Source organism: Jaculus jaculus, chromosome 3 (genome assembly GCF_020740685.1).
Source record: "Jaculus jaculus isolate mJacJac1 chromosome 3, mJacJac1.mat.Y.cur, whole genome shotgun sequence".
NCBI classification, from domain to species: Eukaryota; Metazoa; Chordata; class Mammalia; order Rodentia; family Dipodidae; genus Jaculus; species Jaculus jaculus.
Genome location: NC_059104.1, coordinates 171,600,048 through 171,617,746, shown reverse-complemented (window position 1 = coordinate 171,617,746; position 17,699 = coordinate 171,600,048). Strand labels below are relative to the sequence as shown.

At 43.5% G+C, this 17,699-nt stretch overlaps 1 protein-coding gene across 1 annotated transcript; it reads right to left on the bottom strand.

Moving 5' to 3' along the window:
- Window positions 1–7,013: 7,013 nt before the first annotated feature.
- LOC101596665 (olfactory receptor 51D1) lies at window positions 7,014–7,982 on the bottom strand. The gene has a single exon (XM_004650750.2). The coding sequence runs from the start codon at window positions 7,956–7,958 to the stop codon at window positions 7,014–7,016; it is 945 nt and encodes a 314-aa protein (XP_004650807.1). The 5' UTR covers window positions 7,959–7,982.
- Window positions 7,983–17,699: the final 9,717 nt, after the last annotated feature.

Below are 17,699 nucleotides of genomic sequence, written 5' to 3'. Positions count from 1 at the left end.
TCAAAAGTAAAGAAATATACAAGTATAGTAAAATGAATTCGAAAGAAAAAATTCTCAGTTTGAAGAAATGGCTTAGCGGTTAAGGCATTTGCCTGAAAAGCCAAAGGACCCTGGTTCAATTCCCCAGGACCCACGTAAGCCAGATGCACAAGGGAACGCGTGCGTCTGCAGTTCATTTGCAGTGCTAGATGCCCTGGGGTACCCATTCTCTCTTTCTCTCTATCTGCCTCTTCCTCTTTCTCGCTCTCAAATAAATAAATAAAATAAAATAATACATTCTCGTTTTAGATTAAAATACAAGACTCACAATATGCTGTCTACAAAAAGTCACTTCCAATCTAAAAATACAATGTATTAAAAAACAAATGAAACAGAACCTGGAGAGATGGCTTACTGGTTAAGGCGCTTGCTTGCAAAGCCTAAGGACCCATATTCAATCTCTCTCCAGATCCCACATAAGCCAGATGCACAAAGGTAAGGCAAGTGAAAGGCTGAAATTTCCCACTAGGTGGCACAAGAATCCGGAGCTTGATTGCAGTGGCTGAGGCCCTAGCACACCAATTCTCTCTCTTACACTCACTCTCACTCTACCTAAAAAAATAAGTGAAGCATGCTGGGAGATGACCTAGTTGTTAAAGGCACATGCTTTCTAGCCTTCCAGTGCAAGGTCAGTTCCCCAGCAGCCATGTAAACAGTCCTGCATGCATCTCTGATGCCACAGACAGTGGGAAGTGGAGCCAAGATAATCTGGAAAGTTGGGAATCTGGAAGCCAGACTGGCACACACAAAGTGATTCCCCAGTACCCAAGTAAAGCCCCATGCACAAAATGGCACATGTGTCTGGAATTTGCAGTGGCAAGAGAACCTGGGGTGCCCATTCTGTTTTTCTCTCTTCCTTTCTTTCTCCCTCTTTCTCTTTCTCCTTCTCCCTCTCTCTCCCTTCCTTCCTCTCTCCCCTTTCTCTCCTTGTAATAAAATGTTTTGTTTTGTTTTGGTTTGGTTTGGTTTGGTTTGGTTTGGTTTGGTTTGGTTTGGTTTGGTTTTTAAGACACGCTGCATGTAGTTCAATGGGAGAGTGAGAAAAATCACCAGTGAAAATACTCAACAGCAGACACTGCAAGCCTTACCTTTGGCCAGCCAGGCCAAAGGAGCCAAAAGATGCAATAGTGGCACCTCTGTTATGGGGGAAAACAACCGCCCTCTAATTGGACTGGAGACCCCCTCCATGGGAGGGAAAACATCCCTGGTACTGATACTGAAAACCTACAACAGGGCTAGTCTTGAGACCTAAGGGTGTAATGTCTGCTGGTATCTGGCTAAATATATATACTATGCTCACCAAACTGCCCAGTAAGCACTTCTCTTAAAGTTCATACCAATATATTTATGTGACCCTCACTTTTTCTTAGAGAAGTTTCTCTTTTCAGATGGCAGAGACCTTGGGATGACTCAGAAGGCATCATGGTGCTGAGAAGAAGTGACAGAGGAGTGCTCAGCACTGAAATATGTCTAGCACACCTTCCAAGGCTCAAAGTCCATTGTAGAAGAGGGAATGTAAGAGCCAAAGGAAGAGTAGGACTCCTTCAACGTGCTCCCCCAGACACAAAATGACCTTGATATCCATGACCTCACAGTGCCTGACACTACCCACACAAGACCATCATAATAGGAGGAAAAGATCACAACATCAAAATAAAAGATAGACTGATTGATAGGGAGAGGGGATATGATGGAGAGTGGAGTTTCAAAGGGGAAAATGGGGGAAGGGAGGGCATTACCATGGGGTATTGTTTACAGTTATGGAAGTTGTCTTTAAAAAAAAAGAGTGATATGAAACTTTTTAGCGATTACTTGTGTACTGGAGGGCAATGACTTGGAGAAATGAGGCATTTCTGAGATATTTCAAATAAATATGAAGAAGCTGTGGAAATGTGTTTATTACCTTGAGCGAGGGGCTGCTCACAGGTGTGTACAATGGTTGAAACATGGATCTGTGCCTTTTAAATGTGTTCAGTTTATGGTATGCTAGTTATATACCAGTAAACTATTTTAAGTAATGAAATAAATTATATTATGTTCACATATGAAATTTGTCAATAAAAAGGCAAAAAAAGTTTTTATTAAAAATAAATGTAGCCAGGCGTGGTGGGGCATGCCTTTAATCCAAGCACTCAGAACACAGAAGTAAGAGGATCATCATGAGTTCGAGGCCACCCTGAGACTCCATAGAGAATTCCAGGTCAGCCTGGGCTAGATTGAGACCCTACCTCGAAAAACCAAAAAATAAAATAAATGTACCCAGGGTATCTATAACCCCATAATACAAATGTTTATTGAAAATGTCCCAAGGTAGAGTAGGAGGGATGGCTTAGCAGCTAAGGCATTTGCCTGCAAAGCCAAAGGACCCAGGTTCAATTCCCCAGGACCCACATTAGACAGATGCACAAGGGGGAGCATGTGTCTGGAGTTTGTTTGCAGTGGCTGGAGGCCCTGGCATGCCCATTCTCTCCCTGTCTCTCTCCTCTCTCCCTCTCTTTCTTTCTCTCTCTCTCTTTCTCTCTCTCTCTCTCTCCCTCTTTCTCTATAAAATAAATAAATAAATAAATAAAATTTTTTAATGTCCCAAGGTCCAATGCTATGACCATTTAGAAAGTGTGAAACTTAGTTTCTTGCTGGCAGCTTGTGGCTGGAAGCTCAGTTGACATAGAACCTCAACTACTTCCTTGGCTCTGCTACCACGTGATCAAGAATAATCTCTCCTCCAGGTTCTCCCAAGCAATGACTTTGAGCTCCACCATTCCTGCCAATGAGACACTCTTCCAGTGTGCAGCCTTCGTGTGGGGACTATGTCCCAACCCATCTGAAGCTTTTGCAGAGCCCCACCAAGGTCTATGGCTCTTCCCGCTTGATCTTTCCTTTCCCTTTCATGTGTGTCAGCTGGTCTGAAGCCTTATCCACCTCCTTGTGTTTCTACATTAAAAATAAAAAATCCCTCAAAAATCTCTTACACATCTGATATCTTGGCAATTGCTTCCTGGGAGACCTGAACTCACATAGATCACAGTCTGTCTGTAGTCACCCTCAGCTCTGCTGGAAACAAAGATCTTAATAGCTTTCTCAATACCAAAGGAACTTCTAGAATCAGCATAGAGCACGAAAAGGCAATGTTTGTCTCTCAAAGAGCTCTTTTGCAACAGAGAACTGCCCAGTGGTTCTTGGAGCACACAACATCCCCTAGTTGAGACGTGGTATCAGATCATGCCTGCAATCCTGTGCTTTACTCCTTCAAAGGAAGGAAATGTGCTGAGATGACAGTGGTAAAAACAGAGCCTCTGAAGATGCCTCCGCGGATTAGAGGCCTCTCACTTGGACTCTGTGACTTGTCAGTGATGTTTCTCCAAGAATGAGTGTCCGCTGTCTCCATGCTGACTGGTAGAACTGGTAGGCAGGGGCACGGGGAGAGAATATGACTCTCCTTTTCCACTGACGATGAGAACAGAGACTATCTGACTATTACTTGAAGAGTCACCTGCTCTAGAAAGCTGGCATGGTAGGTGTACAGCATTGAGATGGGGCACACCATCAGGGGAGGTTCTGGGCTAGCCCCAACTCACTAGAATTTTTTTTCCTCTTTTCTGTGTAGTAACAGAATGTTCCAATCCGAAGTTCAAGGATATAATACTAGAAAGAAGGTCCTAGATTTGGGTTTACTGCCTTGATTTTAGGTGTATGACCTTAGAGCAGTCACTTAACTTGTCAGAGCCTTAATTCATTTGCCTGTAAGATGGGAAAAAAATCTAAAATACAATGTTGTTATAGAGCATAGCTGATTGTTAGTATTTGAAGACTATATTTTTTGGACTTGCTAAGTATGAAGGCCCAACTAAGGAATATAACTTATTCAGAGATAAATCAAAGATGAAGTTGGACTAAGTAACAAGGCAGAATATGTCTATTTAACATGAACCAGAACCCACTCTGCCTGTCCCTGTCTCTGAGCAGCTGGGCCAAACAGCCATAAAACTCCATACTGATGTTGTCCAAAAACATGGAAATGAACAAAACCCAGGTCCCACCCTCATCAGGGACAGACAACTTGTACAGGGATATTTGAGTTCTATGGCAGAGGATAAACAGTTACTGCACAGCTCTTCACGATCTATGACAGAGGGGAAGTGTCCAGCTGGATTGTAGGGGTCACTGTTTTATGATGGAGGGAAGCACAGGGGCTGTGAGAGCCTGGTGGAAGCCATCCATCCAGCCTGGCAGTCAAGTCTTCCAGCAGGGCCACGCTGACCCCAGTCACCACCACTTATCCGAGTACGGAGAACCCAGGATCGTTCTAAGCTCTCCTAAGGGAGAAAACCACAAGTTATTCCAACTCCAGTGACATTTCAATGCAGATGAGCTTCTGCATGTGACACAACAGTCGCTTATGAAGCCAAGAACAGCTGTGCCTAGAAATGTATCCCCCAGGATGTAATTAACATGTCTCCTCTTATCAGCTTTCTGACTTAAAACTGTTATCACCAGCATTTATCGATCACTTTTTTTTTTAATTTTCCACACGTTCATATCTATTATTCTATGTAATCCTCACAACCATCCACCAAGCGCCAGATTGCATTTCTGTTTTATATTGTTTACAGTTTCTAAAAGTACTAAGGCTCTGTAGGTTAAATAACTGGACCTGAAATAAAAACCAGTAATCCCAATCTGTATTCCATCTAAATCCCACCCCACAATGTCCCTTTTCGTGATGAGGTTATCAGCCACTTCTGACAGAACTTCTTGACAAGGCGGAGCTATTTTCCTTTTAATTTTATTTCCAAATGAAATTATACCAGAGAGAGAAATTTCAGCTTTTCTGAAACTTCATACAAACCATTTATTCTGGGATAAAGAGGTTTTTTTTTTCTCTTCAAAAAATCAAGTTGTAATAAATTAGGAGAGCCACAATGGTGACGCAGTGAAAATTTTCAGAGCACTGTTCACATGGACCGTGACGTGAGTGGGTCTTAAGATCATCTCCTACAGACTTGCAGCACTGTTCAGTTTACAGAGAATTCCCAAAGGACTTACACTTTACAGCTTGCCCAACATGACTCTGGCATTACACACATGAGGCAACGTGCAGAGAGATTATAAGATGCACCACTTCGGGATATTTCTTAGATTTTAACTTCAAAAGTCCTATTTAAGAACTCTTTCCTCTATCTTAAATTACTCTGCATTCTTTTCTTTTGTCTAGTCTTTTTAATCTTTTTTGTGTCAGGGGTTCCCATTGCCATAGGTATATTGCTATCACAGCCGTATGTACCACTTTGCATCTGGCTTTATGTGGGTGCTGGGGAACCGAATGTGGGCCAGCAAGCTTTGCAAGCAAGCGCCCTCCACTACTGAGCCAGATTCTCCCCAGTCCCTACATTCTTTTCTACCCATCATTCCTCAAAGTGAAAGGCTTTGATCCAATGCCAAGAGCTGTAAGCTCACTAAGTGTTCCTTCAGCGAGATGTATCCTTTCCTACAAGACAACAGATCCTTTGCAGAGTCACGTTTGTGTTCCTACGTCTGACACGTCAACATGTACTAGAAGGGAGAGGTAATGAAACTGTGACCTGCTCTTGAAGCAGGAGGACAGGGCCAGAAAGAGGACAATGCCCAGGTGGAGGAGGAAGGGAAGATGGGAGAAGTGACAAACACACCTGAAGTTCTCGTGGTTAGCATGGAGGTGGTGTGGTCTGTCCTTTCAAAATAAAAGTAGCACTCTTTTCTTTTTACTCCCAATATCATAACCTCAGTCTAAGCCTGACCAGGAGCCTGGGTCTTTTAGAGTGGCATCTCATGGTACTGGAAATTATGCCTGCTTCTCACAACCAGGCTTCTTCAACCTCCTACCTCTACACAGAAGCCTTACAGCAGTCAGCACCAAGGAGGGGCTGTGCTTGGTATTATGACTCATAAACCACACCTAAGACAAACAGTAAACTTGCTATAAAAATATATAGATCAGACAGATGTCCTAAAACACAGAAATCACAATAAAGCAAAGACACAAGCTCACACATAACACACACTTCAATAATTATAATAGGCATATCAAAAGTACCGTGCACAATAGACACGTCCTAAAAGATGAATACCACATATGCTGAAAGGAACAACCATGCCAGTGCCATGTGCCCCACACATTTGTGCACCACATCCTACATGTAACAAATATGAGGAAAAAGCAGACACTAGACATACAGAAATATAATTCCCATCATACAAAGGCAAATAAGCATTCATATGCAGATACATCATATACTGATTGACAGATACCTCATGAACACAGTAAATTTATTCACAACACATACACACATCATAGCACAGCAATCATATGTGCCAGGACACAGCTGAAACACTCTCTCTCTTTCTTTCTTTCTCTCTCTCTTCTTTATTCTCCTTCCCCTATGTAAACATACCCATGTCATATGCAAAGCCAGGATACACAGAATATGAGAGTATCTAAAAAGCCACACAAAAGGACATTGGCACATTCCCCATAAACACACACACGCGTACAAAGAAACAAACATTTCACACCAATTGCCTCATCACCTATTATAGATTCCCTCTAATACCATGGCCATCCCTAAAATACTTTCTTTCACCCCGAACTGTAATCGTGTGACTACTCTGAGATATAAGTTATACAGCTCACACAGATTGATTGCCATGGGCACATGTGGGCAAGCACAATGAAGAATCATGCATCAATACTAATGAATCATGAGATGCGGCATTCGTAGCTTTACCATGTCAAAACGGCCTAGTTGAAAGGAGGAGAGAATGCGCACTCTTCAGTTTGGCCCATCTGAAGTGGCTCATCGGTCTGGAGGCAGAAATACACGGTCTAAATATGTAGGTGACCAGAAGCAGAAAGCGGGTTGGATGCTCCCAGACACAGAGTTATTCTACAGAGCCTCGCCCTGTAGTCTTTGGTAGCACTCAGAGCACAAGCATCCACCTCACCTGCCATCTTTGGAAAACATGAGGATCACCCTTGCACGGATCTCCTTAGTCTTGGCTCCGTAGACAATGGGGTTCACTACAGGTGGCAACAGTAGATAGACGTTAGCCATAACCACGTGGAGCAGGGATGTGGGACCGCCCAGCCTGTGTACCACTGAGAGCCCAATGAGGGGGACATAGAAGACCAGAACAGCACAGAGGTGGGAGATGCAGGTGTTGAAAGCCTTGTATGCCGCCCCCTGGGCGGACAGCCCCAGCACAGCCCTCAGAATGAGGATGTAGGAGAAGCCAATGAAAAGGGAGTCCACCCCCATGACGGAGAGGATGATGAAGAGCCCATAAACCACATTGACTGTGGTGTCAGTACAGGACAGTTTCATAATATCTTGGTGAAGACAGAAGGAGTGTGTGACAGTGTGCGCTCGGCAGTATGACAACCGCTTCAAGATGAAGGGCAGAGGGAAGAAGAATAGGAATCCCCTGGTCAGTGACGCTAGTCCAATCTTGGCCACAGTAGTCCCTGTGAGCACAGAAGCATGGCGCAGTGGGTAGCAGATGGCCACGAAGCGGTCAAAAGCCATGGCCAGTAGGACCGCTGACTCCATGGCTGACAGAGCATGAATGAGGAACATCTGGGTCAGGCAGATGTTGAACTCGATCTCCTGGATGCCAGTCAGGAACAAGCTGGCCATCTTGGGCATGGTGACAGAGGAAAGCACCAGGTCAGTGGTGGAAAGCATGGCCAGGAAGAGGTACATGGGCTCGTGCAGGCGCCTCTCCACACGGATGATGAGGACGATGGCCAGGTTGCCCAGGGTGGCCACAGCATACATGAGACACAGGGGGAAAGCCAGCCAAAAGTGCACGGTAGGTCCCAGGCCAGGGATGCCCACCAGTAGGAAATAGGCTGGATGGACCAGACTTCCATTTGGAGCAGCCATGAGAGGAACCAAGAGCTGTGGCTTCTGCACCCCAAATTCAGGGACTAGGGAAGAGAAAAGAGGAAACCATATGTGGTGTTATAGGCCAGAGGACAGTAACAACGTAGGGAAAGAACATTGAATCGGGGAGTGACACGTTTTTAAAAATGCACTAAGTATTTCTAGTCATTCTAAACCCTTCCCCTCTCTGGTGTGATCTTCCCCCACACATCTCTCTGAACACCGCAGATATCTTGACCCTCCAAGGTCTCAGCAAGACACAAGGCAAATTTCACAGTGCCCTGTTCATCTTGGTGAGTGAACGCTTTCTCCTCAAACACACAGAACAATTCTTCATTTTCAGAGCTGATGTTTCTGAGCAGGCCTGGACTCAAGAGTACACAGGCTTGCACCGACCTTCCAACTCTGACCTTAGCTTTTCTGATGCATGTCATGGTTAAAGCAAGTTTAAAAGTCTAGAGGTAAAAGTTCAGCCTATGGCTGTCTCTTAATCTACCACAACCCAATTTAGAACAGGAGGCAGGGACTCACTCTAGGACTGGATTTCAAGGCAGAGGCTCTTGGGCTGGAGAGATGGCTTGGTGGTTAAGGCATTTGCCTGCAAAGCCAAAGGACCTCGGTTCGATTCCCCAGGACCCACATAAGCCAAATGCACAAGGCGGCGCATGTGTCTGGAGTTCATTTGGAGTGGCTGGAGGCCCTGAAGCACCCATTCCCTTTCTCTCTCTCTCCCTCTCCCTCTCGCTCTTGCTCTCTCAAATAAATAAACAAAATTAAATTTTAAAAAAAATATAGAGGTTCTTGTTCAGACCTGGGAGGCATGTCTCAAACACCTCTGATTTAAAAAAAAAAAAATCTGAAGTAGTTGCAAGCACTAACACTAAAATCTGCTCTGTGCTCAGAGAACCAGAGTTTCCAGAAGTGTGCTTTAAAAAAAAAAAACAACTTTCCCCAGGTGACTTTTTTTAACCCAGAGAAAATTATTGAAACCTATGCTGGTGTTTTAGTGAATGGGAAAGCAGAGGTAAGGAGGAAAAGAAACAATATAAAACCAGAATCTTCCATCAGTATAGCTCAAGGCCTGAATTGGTCTTGGCTGAGGTGTAGCGGAAACCAGTCATCCACCTTATGAGCTCAAACCATCCAGGCTCAAAATTCTCTCTGCACAGACCACCGGGTTCCACACCTCGGCCCTGAGGTGCAGCCATAGAACCTATCACCTGTGTGATACTCTACCCAGACAGACAGTGAACCTCACATTCATATTACCCAAAATAAACCCCTGTCTCTGCTCCAACACACCTTCCACGTCCTTGCCTCTAAAAACAGCAAGATTGGAGGTGTGGGACTTCTGCCCCGGGAATGATAGGTGATTCTCCCCGCAAGACCAAACCATGACAGTAAGGCTCCAGTTTAACTTTCCAGCCCAGCTTCCAACTCTCCATTTCCTTGTTCATTAACCATCACTACATCCAACGCACACGTGAGTGCACACACACACACACACACACGTACACACACGAAGACACATCCTGTAATATTTACTTTTTTCTTTTCTTTTTTTTTTTGTCGAGGTAGAGTCTCACTCTAGCCCAGGCTGGCCTGAAATGCACTATGGAGTCTCAGGATGGCCTCAAACTCACAGCAATCCACCTACCTCTGCCTCCCAAATGCTGGGATTAAAGGTGCATGCCACCACACCCGGCTATTTTACTCCCCCCCCCCCATAAATTAATTCCCCTTGTCTTGCTTCTTAAGTGAAGGCAGGAAACTGCGACTGGGGTAGGCAAAGCTTGGAACAGGCCTCTCGGGGAATGAAGAAATTCCTCTGAGCAGTCACTGAACACAGGCTACTGTCATGGAAGGGCTGCTTGCTGACAGACCTTTCCGAGCTAGCCAAATGCACCCTGCGAGCCTTGCACAATCTCTGTCGATCCCCAAAGCCAGCACAAGCCTCCTCTGGCCTGAGCCTAGCACGGTCATCATCTATGCTGCTGCCCAAATATAGGTTTTCTGGGGACCCTAGGGAGTGTGAGCAGAGATGACTGAACTGGGACCAAGATTCACTCAAGTGCCCAAGAAAAGCTGAGCCCAGACTCAATTCTTTTGAGACCATGTTAGGAGAGTACGGGGAGGGGAAGGCGCCAGGCGATGGAAAAGAAGAGAGGAATAACTGGGATGGAAGGGAGCAACTGCTGGACTGGAGGTCTTTGGCGTGCCTCTGAAAACTGCCATAGAGACTTGCAGTCCGTCTTCTTGATGCTGCCCTCTTGTGGTAACTTGGGGGATTGCAGCCTAGTGGGCAACACTGAGAAAGAACGGCTGTGAAATTGAATCTGACCTCTTCTCTTCCCAATACGATCTGCTTCTCTTAAGTTCTCCTTCCCTCCTTCTAGCCAGGCCTACTCTTTCCTTCTGTGTAGTCCATCATATCCACTCTGTACCTCTGATAATGAGACAATGTGGAGAGGTGGTTTGAATGAAACACACTTGGGTCCAACCACTTACTAAGGGTATGATTCCAGCAAAACCTCTGTGTGGTTAGAAAAGAAGACAAAATAACATGCTAGCAATTCTCCAGTGAATGCTTGTGATCATTATTACTAGTCTAAGCAACTCATAGAGCCAAGTAAGCAATAGGAAAGGCCACTGAGATCGTATCACAAGAGTCAGATGAAAATGAGTTGAAAGGGCTCAGTGGTTAGGGTGCTTGCCTGCAAAGCCTAGCGACCTGGGTTCAATTCCCCAGTACCCACGAAAAGCCAGGTGCACAAAGTGGTGCATGCATCTGGAGTTCATTTGCAGTGGATTAAGGCCCTGGGATGTCTATACATATTCTCTCTCTCTCTCTCTCTCTCTCTCTCTCTCTGTGTGTGTGTGTGTGTGTGTGTGTGTGTGTGTGTGTGTGTCTGTGTCTATCTGTCTGTCTGTCTGTGTCTGTGTCTCTCTGCTTGCAAATAAATAAATAATAGGAATATTTTTAAAAAGAAAATAAGTTTAAAAGGAAAAATGCAGAAACTAAAACTATATAAGTTCTAGGTTACTTTGAGAAATGTTGCAGCAGGCTACAAGAGACCTAATTGGACGTAGTAAAGTGAGGACAGTAAGTCAGCTGGAAAGTAACGGAACGGTAAATGACAGTACTCATAAGATGCCTACCAGAGAACAGGAGTGAAACAGATAACACCTGAAATAAGAGCTCCATGGGGGTTTTCTCCATGTGCCTTTGTGAGCTAGCACAGATCGGACACAAATGTCAACAGAATGTAATTAGTACGAAGGTTGCTTGTCCTTGACTTCTCATATTGGTGGAGTTCTTCAAGATTATGTCCCAAGTAGACATATCTTTCTCCAACCATATACTAACCTGAGCAATTTTATTTAACTCACATAGCTTCCATCACCCAAACATGCCAGGCCACTCTCCTAAGCTGAAGACATGGTTGTATTAACTGGACATAGTTCCTCAAACACTTCAGGTTCAATACTTAGTCATACTTCATAGTCAATTATGCTTTTTATCTCTGGTTTTAAATCTGAACTCTATTCCCTATGTGGTTTCTATGTCCTATCAAAGAAATGCACGTAAGACATAATCTAAATAATTGCTAGACTTCAGAGAAGGCATACAAAAAATGCCAACCTTTACAAACAAAGCAAGAGTTACATAAATGCGTGGAGGCAGGTATTAAGAGAGTGAACTTTCATTTGAGAAACTGAAATAATGTCAGTTCAGGGCCAGAGTGAGAAACAGCTAGCGTGTCATGAAATGAGGCTGGAGAATTGGGTAAATTCATGTTAAAAAGTTTATCTTAGTTCAACCATGCTATGTTCCAGGAAACTGCAACAATTCAATCCAAGTTGGGTGATAGATGACCAAGATCCCCTTTAAGATTAATGGTATTTCAGCTTTCCAGGTAAAGAACTAAGACCTGTTGAAAAGCTTGTTGAGGGCAGAGGAAATGTAGAATGGGTATATGGAAGGTAGTTATAACTGGCAACATGACCAGTTACAGAAAAAGAAAGATTATAATTGTCATAAGTATTTCTACCCTGTTTTGTTAAGAATAGGTTTTGCATATATGCATACATTCAAAGTATATATATGTGTGTGTGTGTGTGTGTGTGTGTGTGTGTGTGTGTGTGTGTGTGTGTGAATGCTTTCTTTCCGAGCCTATTGCCTTAAAAATGTTAGCACTGATTCTACACTTAAGTACTGATAGTGACCCAATTCAGTTTAAGCTATGGGTCATTAAGAGAGTAACTATGGGCTGGAGAGATGGCTTAGTGGTTAAGCACTTGTCTGTGAAGCCTAAGAACCCTGGTTCGAGGCTCAGTTCCCCAGGTCCCACGTTAGCCAGATGCACAAGGGGGCGCACGCGTCTGGAGTTCGTTTGCAGAGGCTGGAAGCCCTGGCGCGCCCATTCTCTCTCTCTCCCTCTATCTGTCTTTCTCTCTGTGTCTGTCACTCTCAAATAATAAGCTATGGATCATTAAAAGAGTAACTATGCCTCAAGGACTTCACTATCTCTTCTGTGGAAGAATCAGTGTGTTTTTGGTCTTGTGGGACGATTACATCACGTTGGGAAATTAAGCGTGCCTTAAGATGCAGCTGAGTGTCGAGTTCAGGAGAGATGCACTTGTAATCTCAGTCATTGCTTCTAAGAGACATACCTCCAGATATGCAGAGAGGGCATTCCAGAGAAGACACCCCCCCCATCAAAGTGGGTGACATCTTCCAGTGGGCAACTCAGATACAGAGTTGTCTGAGGGAAACTGTGCGCCTGCCCATCTCTGCTTCTGAGTGTGCCATGCTGACATCTGCTGGCATCAGACTCCAGCTTTTCCACCGTCCAACATGGAGTCAGTACCCAGCTCTCCAGGGAGCTCCAGACCTTCAGGGCAAGATGGAGACTGCTGAGACCCTCAGCTCTGTGGACTGAGCAGATGCAGGCTTTCTACCTCTCTAGCCTGTAGATGGCCACTGTTAAAACTGTCCAGTCCCTATCTGTAAGCCAATCTAATTAATCCCCTCCCATAAAATGTATACATTCTGTTGTTTCTGTTCCCCCTACAGATGTCTAATACACCATAAAAATGTAAAGTATGGGCTGGAGAGATGGCTTAGTGGTTAAGGTACTTGCCTGCGAAGCCTAAGGACCCCTGTTCTACTCTACAGATCCCACGTTAGGTGAAGACACAAAGGTGAGGCAAATGCAAGGTTGCACATGCCCACTAGGTGGCGCAAACATCTGGCGGTCCATTGCAGGGGCATAGGTTCTGGTGCACCAATTTGCTCTTTTTATCCCTTTCTTTCTTTCTTTCTTTCTTTCTTTCTTTCTTTCTTTCTTTCTTTCCTTCTTTCTTTCTATCTATCTATCTCTATCTCCCTTTCTCAAAAATAAAAATAAATAACTAAATTTAAAAATGGAAAGTATGTAGGAAAGGCTATGCACACCTAGTCCTTTCCCATTCATAAATGGACTCATATTGATGAGAAATAGCATGGATATAAGCAATGCAGGAAAACCTTTGCTCCTTTTACTACTTACAAGTACATGGGAAGATTCGTAGTGGAGGGAAACTCTACCAAGGTAAGGAAAGTATCATCAGGATTCAGACTTAAGATAAAATACACTGGCAATAAATCATAAAATGTTTCGAAGTATGTAGGAGAAACTTTCATAGTCTTGTTCATTTCTAATATAAGTGGACTGACTCGAGAAAAAAAGACAGTGAGTGAAAATCACATAGGTTAATATTCAGCTGTTTCAGTTAGTTTCAAATAGAAGAAATATTTATTTATTTATACTGGATAGAAGCCCAATGAATAAAAGGAATTTCGGGAAGCCTTGCACAAGAAGTGTGGGAGACTTTTTCTTGTCATGCAACATTTTGATCACAGAAATAAGTATATAATGGACACAATAACTACAAACTTTATAATAAGGGAAAGTGTCCTGTCATCCCAGTACAAACCCAGGCTATAAAAGGTCTCACACAATGGAGACAGTCCATGCATATGAACAATAGCTACAAGCTCCCTGTGGCCTGCATCCTAACAAAGACATGAGAAAGCATGGATTTTAATCACTGGGTTAAAAAATAGCTATTTTTTTCAATTTTAGCATATATTATGAGTCATATGAAAACTCACTAGAAAGAAATTTTATAAATGTAAGTAATACAGAAAATCTGCAATTTTATTCTTTAATAGGACTCTTAAAATTCACAACACAAAGGACTGGGGATATAGCTCAGTGGTAGAGCCCTCCCCAGCATGGCTAAGACTCTGAGTCCGATCTCGAGCAAAAGCAAAAGTCAAAAGGGGGCGCTGGAGAAAGCCAGGCGTGGTGGCGCAGGCCTTTAATCCCAGCACTTGGGAGGCAGAGGTAGGAGGATCACCATGAGTTCAAGGCCACCCTGCAACTACATAGTGAATTCCAGGTCAGCCTGAGCTAGAGCAAGACCCTACCTCAAAAAAAAAAAAAAAAAAGAGGTGGGGGCTGGAAAGATGGCTTAGCAGTTAAGGCACCTAGCTGCCTACAAAGCCAAAGGACCCAAGTTTTATTCCTCAGTACCCACGTAAAGCCAGATACACAAGGTGGCACAAGCATCTGGAGCTAGAGGGCCTGGCATGCCTATTCTTGCTCTATCTGCCTCTTTGTCTCACTTGCTCTCTCTCTCTCATAAATAAATTTAAATTTTTTTTCAAGGTAGGGTCTCGCTCTAGCCCAGGCTGACTACATAGTCTCAGTCTGACCTTGAATTCGCAGCAATCCTCCTACCTCTGCCTCCTGAGTGCTGGGATTAAAGATGTGCACCACCACACCCAGCTTAAAAATAAAATATTTTTTAAAGCTTTCTTGAAATATTTTTGTAAAAAGTTTAAACCTTTTTTAAAAATCACAAAATGAAGAGAATCTTTAAAAGTTATACTCAAAATCAAAAATCAAAATAAACTAGAAAGGGAGTTTTGTAATTTGTTTTTGGACTTCTGCAATTAAATGTCAGATTGTTGACAATTTTTAAGTATTCATCTGGTGCTAACTTTACTCTCCATTGGAGAATCTGCTTCTCTTTTTCAGATAGTCACAGATCCTTAGGAGAGAACTATCCCATCATACCTCAAAAGGGCCCTGGCTGAAACTAAGAATAATTGGGGAAACAAGCAAGGGTGCTGTTTTCTTGGTGAACCTGGTACCAGCACAACAGTGAAGGAGATAGACACAGAACAATCAACTCCTACCAAACCAGATATCCAGAGACACAGAGGCTCCCAAGACCTCATCACTGAAGCAGACCTAAAATGAACCCAACATGGCTCAGGGAAATTTGCAGAAGAGGGGGTGGAAAGAATGTCAGAGCCACATGTTGGGTCATGATACACAAACGTTTCCTCCTACCCATAACTGATGGCTAACACCATAATGCATGACCCATATACCTTATTGGGAGCTATGAACCAAACCTCGGCCATGTTAACAGAAACCGCCATATAGCAAGTTAAGTTTTTACTTCCTCACCTAATATTCAACTACCAGAAACAAAGACTGCCATGTTGCAAGTTGAGTTTCTACTTCCTCATCTAATATTCAACTACCAGAAACAATGGGATTGTACGCCTGGCTGAACACTCCCCCATCCTGCCGGTAGCTGATGAAGAAACAAAGGCATTGCGGTTTAACCAATAACTCTGTGATCTTTGTCCTAACCACTTCCCCTTCCCCGTACAACTCCTTGCCCTGACCGTATCTCCTTCCCCCTACAACCCTATATAAACCTACGTGGAAAAAATAAAATCTCAAGGCCTTGACAAACACCTAGCATAGTCTCCTTCTTGTGTCTGTTTGCCTTTTTTCACTCAGGTTAGCTTCTCCTCGAGTCCTTGTTCAACTCCCTGCTGGCCGGGGCATACCTCAACAAGGAGGGTCCAGGGGGAGGAGGGAGGACAGGTAAGAGGCTAACAATGGTACCAACTTGACTGTATTCACTGAGTACAAAATTAATTAATAAAAATAAATAAATCACAAAATGAAGAGAATCTTTAAAAGTTATACTCAAAATGAAAAATCAAAATAAACTAGAAAGAGAGTTTTGTAATTTGTTTTTGGACTTCTTCAATTAAATGTTGGATTATTGACAATTTTTAAGTATTCATCACTGTCTCATGTTTATATCTATTTAAGTCTATGTGCATTTTTTTTTATTATTCCAAGAAAGGTTCCTGCTGCGTCATCAGCCAGGCTGGTCTCCCACTTTGAATTCTTCTGCCTCAGACTCCCAAGTGCTAGAATTGTAGGCGTGACCAGCTTGTGCATATGCACATTTCATTTTATGCACTGCATGCATGCATTCTGCTGTGCAAGGAAGCACTGAGATACTTCTCCAGTATTCTTTAAGCAGTAGTACTTGTCTTTAATGGGAAACTTTTCTCGTGACAACACATTTTTGCAATGTTTATAGTGTCTAAGTGAATTAAAGCGTATTTCTAACATGTTAGGATTAAGTTTTATGTCATTTTTCTTTGATTAATGAGCTACTGAAAACATAATTGTTGAGCGCTGGGGAGATAACTCAGTCAGTACAGTGTTCTCACAAGCGTGGGAAGTGAGTTTGGATCCCAAGCACCCATGTAAAATGCTGGGCCTGACAGCACATGGCCTGTAATCCCATTGCTAGGGACACGGAGGTGGGTGGATTCCCAAGAGGTCACTGGCTGTCTAGTCCAGCCTAATTGGTAAGCTCCGGGCCAATGACAGACTGCCTCAAAAAGAGGTAAATGACTGCATTCCTTGCTTCATCACTGCTGTGACCAAGACCTAACAGAAAGCAGCAGAAGAGCTAATTTTGGTTTAGCTCAAGGTTGCAGTCCGTCACGCAGGGAAGGTGTGGAGGCAGGAACTTGGAGAGAGGAAATGCTACCTCCACCCAGCCCCTGTATCAGCACAACGCCCAAGGCCCCTCCCTCACAAGGCAGTTTCCCGCCTCTTCCCAGAAATCCCTCACTGGATTTCTAGCTCTCTGGATGCCTCTTATTCTTTCCCTGGTATTCTCTATTCTCTTTCTTCTCCTTCTCTTTCTTTCTTTCTAACTCACACACAATCTCTCTCTCTCTCTCCTTCCCTCATCCCCTCCTTCTCCCTCCCTCCTTCCCTCCCAAATAAATATACAAAAAATATTTTTTTTCAAAAACTAGAAAGTGGACAGCCTTTTTGTTTAATTTAATTTATATTATAACAGGTTATATAGTCTTTTATGCCCTCACAGGCATGTCTTCTGCCCTGCCTCCATTTCCCTGGCACCCTCCTCAGTGGGTTATGGTCTTTACTGAGGGGTCATGAAGGTCTCAGTCAGTCCCTATGAGGCAGTGGGGAGACCATGCATGTCCAGGGTACTCCTACCCACTTTGTATAAACAGCCTTTTCTAAAAATGCTTTATTATTATTATTATTATTTGCAAGCAGAGACATAGAAGGGAGAAAGAGAATGGGCACTCTGGGATCTTCAGCCGCTGCCAATGAACACCAGATGCATGTGACACTTTGTGCATCTGGCTTTATGTGGGCACTGGGGAATCAAACCTGGGTCCTTAAGCTTTGCAGGCAAGTGTCTTCACCGCTGAGCCACCTCTCCCTGCCCTAAACACCCTTTTATTTTATTTTATTTTATTTTATTTTATTTTATTTTATTTTATTTTATTTTATTTTTTGGTTTATTTTTATTTATTTATTTGAGAGT

Bases quoted from the DNA above. Each gene is read 5' to 3' on its own strand.
- LOC101596665 (XM_004650750.2), bottom strand. From the start codon at position 7,958: ATGGCTGCTCCAAATGGAAGTCTGGTCCATCCAGCCTATTTCCTACTG.